The sequence below is a fragment of the Gadus macrocephalus genome, chromosome 11 (assembly GCF_031168955.1).
Source record: "Gadus macrocephalus chromosome 11, ASM3116895v1".
NCBI classification, from domain to species: Eukaryota; Metazoa; Chordata; class Actinopteri; order Gadiformes; family Gadidae; genus Gadus; species Gadus macrocephalus.
The window spans coordinates 8,437,307-8,443,306 of record NC_082392.1 but is presented as its reverse complement, the minus strand read 5'-3'; the positions used below and the strand labels follow the sequence as shown (position 1 = coordinate 8,443,306).

Here is a 6,000-nt window from a genome sequence, read left to right as displayed (position 1 = left end):
GTCTGCATTCTTGCGGAGGAAGACGTTGTTTACGATGTTTACGTAGCTGCCGCGGCGATTGACATCCGGCCTACCACCAAGGGTACTGTCGGCAGTGGAAACGCAACCTCGGAACTGAGCTGGGCTATACTGCCCCCTCCCTACCGCCCCTTTGCGATCCGATCCGTTCCGCACCCTGCAGTGGAAACGCGGCAAGAGAGACCATTCATTCCTTCAGCACCTCAAACCATCGCTTCCATCTTTGTTTTTCCAGGAGAAGAAGCAGTTGGAGGAGCGTCTGAGCGAGGTGAGTGAGCAGCTGACTGAAGAGGAGGAGAAGACCAAGAGCCTGAACAAGCTGAAGAACAAACAGGAGGCTGTGATCGCCGACCTAGAAGGTACCCCTCACTCTATCGTCTGGCTCAGACCAGCTAAACTCGCTCACGGAGTGGTGGAACGTTGACACATTTAGGCTTATACATAATCAGCGGACCGCCCAGCTGAGTGCCATGCTGGCTAACGCCGAGTTGCCTCCATGTCGTCTGCTGGCCTGTCGAAGGCTTTCAGCAGTGCCCTCATTGCGGTCTGACGTCTGCTTCTTCTGTTTTTCTCTCTCGTGTTCAGAGCGCCTGAAGCGTGAGGAGCAGGGCCGCCTGGAGCAGGAGAAATGGAAGAGGAGGATGGAGACCGAGTCGGCCGAGGCCCAGGAGCAGCTCTCGGACATTGGCATGCTGTCGTCAGAGCTGAGGGGCAGCCTGGCCCAGAAGGAGAAGGAGATCACCTCTCTGCAGGGCAGGTGGGACACACACTGGTTCACAGGAGCCTGGGATATGACAAATGATCCATGACACGTCAAATGATTGTTAATGGCCATGGATTTCACTGAGATAAGTAGGAGATAAATATAGGATTTGTGCATCCTTCAGGGAATGTGCGATGGACAGTTTAACTATAATTAAGTAATGCAATAACACGTGTATGTCGTGCAACTAAACCGAAATGACTAACAAAGGTCAAACCATTTTCTCCTGTGTGGTTTCTCTCTGCCACTTTCTCTGTATGACTCACTCTATTTCTGTATCTGTCTCTCTCTCTCTCTCTCTGGCCCCCTCTATCCCTGTACTCCCCTCTCTCTCTCTCTTTCTCTTTCTCTTTCTCTTTCTCTCTCCTCCCTCTCTCTCTCTTCCCCCCCCTCTCTCTCTCTCTCTCCTCCCCCTCTCTCTCTTCCCCCCCCTCTCTCTTCTCTCCCTCTCTCTGTCTCTCTCTCTCCCTCCCCAGGCTGGAGGAGGAGGGGGCCCGCCGTGCCGAGGCGCAGAGGGCCCTGCGGGAGGCCATGTCTCAGGTGTCGGAGCTGAAGGAGGAGGTGGAGAACGAGCGGGGGATGAGGGAGCGGGCGGAGAAGCAGAGGAGGGACCTGGGGGAGGAACTGGAGGCCCTGAAGACGGAACTGGAGGACACCCTGGACACCACCGCCACCCAGCAGGAGCTCAGGTACTATCCACTACAGACACTAGGGTTTCTGTAGATGTGTCTATATTTAGTGTAGGTACAATTCCTGAGTTTCTCCAACATGGAGAAGTGTTGCCTTCACCCACCTGTGATTGACAGATGCGTGAAGGCAACCCTTCTCAATGGAGTCCCCCAAGAAATCATGGAAGAGAGACCGTGATCGGTCGGAAAGGAGCCGGGAGCGCTCTAGAATCTAAATTGATGCCAGAGGCAGTGACAGTTAATTAAAACAGAGATTCTCTCAATGACTTTCACTCACTAGGAGCTGAGTGATGGCTCCACTATTTCTAACTATTTCTAATCATATCTACAAAATACCCATACGATACGATACTACTTTGACGATACTATACGATACTACTTTGATACGATACTACATACGATACTACTTTGACTGGCTAATATTATGGCTGATATATTGTCAATAATATACTTGAATTTCAGAATTAGTGGGCCCCTATGTTACCACCATGTGTCAGAGTGACTAGCTATCACCAGCCAAAATAGGGCCCCGAAAAACATGTTTATCTACGATAAACATTATCTATTTAGATCAAGTAAAGGTGTATTCATATTGTGAAGCTACCAATTAAAGAAAACACAGGTTGTTGTCCAAGACCAGCGACATATAACATATATAGTGTGGAGCTCCAAGCACAGAGGCCTGAACCCACTACTGGGCCCCAATGTAACTCCTTAGAGGCTGGGGAAGAACCATTTAGTAACACTTCAGAAGAGGGGGTGTGATAGTGTGGGAGAGATCAGCGGGTGATGCAACTCATACCTGACCCACCGGCCCCATGGCCCGGCCCCTCCCCCAGGTCTCGGAGGGAGGCGGAGCTCAGCGACCTCCAGCGTTGCGTGGAGGAGGAGACAAGGCGCCACGAGGTGCAGCTGTCGGAGCTCCGCATCAAGCACAGCTCCACCATCGACAACCTGCAGGAGCAGCTGGACAACAGCAAGAGGGTGAGGGGGGAGGACAGTGTGTGTGTGTGTGTGTGTGTGTGTGTGTGTGTGTGTGTGTGTGTGTGTGTGTGTGTGTGTGTGTGTGTGTGTGTGTGTGTGTGTGTGTGTGTGTGTGTGTGTGTGTGTGTGTGTGTGTGTGCGGATGCCGAATAATACCTGTGGGTATTATCCTGATGATTCAAAAGAATATCGAAAAAAAGACAAATAACAGAATGTATAAAAATTATAGAATATGCATAAAAATGATTGAACACCTTTTTAATACTGCAATTGCTGTTCTCTAGTGTACTTATTTTGAGCATTGTCCTTCCGACAGTGGCAGTGTCACTAACCCCCCGTTCCCCACCCGTCAGGCGCGCCAGTCCCTGGAGAAGGCCAAGATCATGCTGGAGGAGGAGCGGCTCAACCTGACCTCGGAGCTCAAGAGCCTGCAGGGGGGCCGCATGGAGAGCGACCGGGGCCGCAAGCGGGCCGAGGGCCAACTGCAGGAGCTGACCGTCCGCCTGGGGCAGGCCGACCGCGAGAGGGAGGAGCGGGAGGAGCGGCTCCTCAAGCTTCAGGTGGGAACCAGAGAGGGGGTACAGTAGGTAGCTATGGTTTAACAGTACACACAGGGGATGCAGCGCCTGGCACCCAGGCGAAGACGTGAAGACGTCTATGGCCAAAACTCATTAATATTCAACCCTTAACAAAAAAAATATGAAATAAAACTGGGCCTTTCAAAATACATAATATTGAGATTAACAAGCCACGTCATGCTAACTGAACGTCGGGAACAATGTGCATATATTTCTTATTGTTTATAGTTTATCATTGTTGTGTGTCTCTGTACACCTTGTTGCTGATGTTAATGATGCTCCCCCCTTCCGTGACTTCTTCTAGAGTGAGATTGAGAACATCTCGGTCAATCTGTCCTCCACCGACTCCAAGTCCCTCCGTCTCACCAGGGAGGTCAGCAGCCTCGAGAGCCAGCTGCGTGATGCACAGGTAATGATGGGGCTATTCACACACACACACACACACACACACACACACACACACACACACACACACACACACACACACACACACACACACACACACACACACACACACACACACACACACACACACACACACACACACACACACACACACACACACACACACACACACACCACCTATTCCAGGGCTTAGGTCAGAACAGATTCATTTCTGCAATAGCTACTATGCTAAGGATGCACTTATTTTATACGAATCTTGAGAATAAAGAAGAAACAGAGACACGCATGCAAGCACACACACACACACACACACACACACACACACACACACACACACACACACACACACACACACACACACACACACACACACACACACACACACACACACACACACACACACACACACACACACACACACAGACAGTGGCACACACACATACACACACAGACAGTGGCACACACACGATCCTCTTGCCATGCCCACAAGCTTAGAGGCCATGAGAGCTGGGAGGTGACTCTGGAGTGTGTCTGTCAGGAAACGCTGCAGGAGGAGACGCGTCAGAAGCTGGGCCTGGGCTCCAGGGTGCGGGCGCTGGAGGACGAGAAGCTGGGCATGATGGAGCGACTGGAGGAGGAGGAGGAGCGGGCCAAGGAGAACGGGCGCCAGGTCCAGACCCACGCCCAGCAGGTAGGCCCATGGACGTCCTCACGCACTCTAAGAAACAGAGGTCGCTGTTGGCCCACAAGAAACGTTTGGTATAAGTAGTCCCATGTCCACGAATGCAAGGTGGCTCAACTCTCAATTTTATAGTTTTCACCAATCATTCGTTCGATATCCTCCCAGTTCAGTTATTAAAATTCTCCATCGAATAGGATTTTTGGACCGTAACCATGAGAAACTTAAAAACACAAAAACGGTCAATTCAATAGACAGTACATTAATTAACTTCAAAGACAATTTAACTGATGCACCCCACATTGCTGAGATGAGGTTGGCTGTTTGGGCTTTAAGGCTAGAAGGGGTACCATGGCGACTGATCTGTGAAGATGAGCCGGCGCAAGCCCGGTACAGAGCGAGCTAGGTCTGTGATAGCAGAGCGAGCTAGCTCTGTGATAGCAGAGCTAGTTCAATTTTTTTGAAGTGGATAAATCATGGTCTGGCGCAGGCTGGAAAGGCTTCAAGTAGTAAAAAAGATAGCCCAGAAATGGCAACGAGGCCTTGGGAATTCAGCTGTTCTGAAACCAAAAGTCCAGACAGTGCAGGGAGGCACTCGCTCCGCCATTGAGTTCTGTTTACGTTCTAAGGCATTCAAACCTGCCTCTTGAACCAGCCCCCCCCCGGGCGAGGGACATTGATAAACCACTCATACATTCGAGCGAGGGTCACAACCGAACGACGCTTCCCCCGACCGACAGCTGGGCGAGCTCCGCAAGCAGTCGGAGGAGGTGAACTCGGCGGCGGAGTCGGCGGAGGAGGCGCGCAGGAAGCTGCAGCGGGAGCTGGACGGCGCGGTGCAGCGGGAGCGGCAGAAGGAGGAGGAGAAGGAGCGCGTGGAGAGGCAGCGGGAGCGTCTCAGGGAGGAGATCGAGGACATGACGCTGGCCCTGCAGAAGGAGAGGCAGAACTGCTCCGCCCTGGAGAAGAGGCAGAAGAAGTTTGACCAGGTGAGCGGGGAGAGTAGGTCAGTCGGAGGCCCGAGGCTTTAGGAGACATCGGTTTGATGCGCTGCACAGGCGGCTCGGTCCCAACTGAGGGCTTCCAAATCCATTTCATTAGGGAGCAGGTAGAGGGTAGACGCCTTCTATGGGATGCTTAATCAAACCCAGCTCAGAGTCAGGTCGACCCCCCCCCCCCCCCCCCCCCCCCCCCTCCGCTATCCTCCCCCATGATTAAACATTAATGATGGGCTATGAGGATATTATATCTAAACAAAGTCTTCGTATGACCCCCGACCTTTGCCCTGTGATCCCTGCAGTTACTGGCGGAGGAGAAGGCCGTGAGTGCCCGTCTGGCGGAGGAGAAGGACCGGGCTGAGGCCGACAACCGGGAAAAGGAGACCCGCTCCCTGTCGCTGGTCCGGGCCCTGCAGGTAACCCACGGCAACGCAGCGCTCACTATCACCTGTTGGCTAAAACATTTGTAGTATTCAATATTACGTTTTGGTTTTAAGTTGGGATTTTCTTTAAATGAAAAAACAATATATATGATTGTGGATCTTGATTTCTTTGTGTGTAGGAGGCCACAGATCAGAGGGAGGAGCTGGAGAGGTCCAATAAGCAGCTGCGTCAGGAGATGGAACAGCTGGTCAACCAGCAAGACGACGTTGGCAAAAACGTAATAAGTCATATTTTTCTCTCTCTCTCTCTCTCTCTCTCTCTCTCTCTCTCTCTCTCTCTCTCTCTGTCTCTGTGTCTGTCTGTCTGTCTGTCTGTCTGTCTGTCTGTCTCTCTGTCTCTCTGTCTCTCTGTCTCTCTCTTCTGTGTTCCTTCTCAAGCTTTCTTCCTTGTTACATATCAAAGTTTATTCCTTGCCCTTTAGAGGGCTGAGAAGAAGTGGCCC

At 51.7% G+C, this 6,000-nt stretch overlaps 2 protein-coding genes across 2 annotated transcripts in view; one reads left to right on the top strand and one right to left on the bottom strand.

Annotated features, from left to right (window-relative positions):
- Window positions 1-6,000, bottom strand: part of uts2r3 (urotensin-2 receptor 3) — a 124,095-nt gene that overhangs the window by 44,699 nt on the left and 73,396 nt on the right. The gene's annotated exons all lie outside the window — the stretch shown is intronic.
- Window positions 1-6,000, top strand: part of myh14 (myosin, heavy chain 14, non-muscle) — a 30,742-nt gene that overhangs the window by 17,427 nt on the left and 7,315 nt on the right. Inside the window, exons 21-30 of the mRNA XM_060064748.1 lie at window positions 182-377; window positions 604-775; window positions 1,258-1,470; window positions 2,310-2,454; window positions 2,808-3,014; window positions 3,337-3,441; window positions 3,976-4,128; window positions 4,857-5,105; window positions 5,417-5,530; window positions 5,677-5,775. Of these exons, the coding sequence (XP_059920731.1) occupies window positions 182-377; window positions 604-775; window positions 1,258-1,470; window positions 2,310-2,454; window positions 2,808-3,014; window positions 3,337-3,441; window positions 3,976-4,128; window positions 4,857-5,105; window positions 5,417-5,530; window positions 5,677-5,775 (1,653 nt within the window). The remainder of the gene's footprint in view (window positions 1-181; window positions 378-603; window positions 776-1,257; window positions 1,471-2,309; window positions 2,455-2,807; window positions 3,015-3,336; window positions 3,442-3,975; window positions 4,129-4,856; window positions 5,106-5,416; window positions 5,531-5,676; window positions 5,776-6,000) is intronic.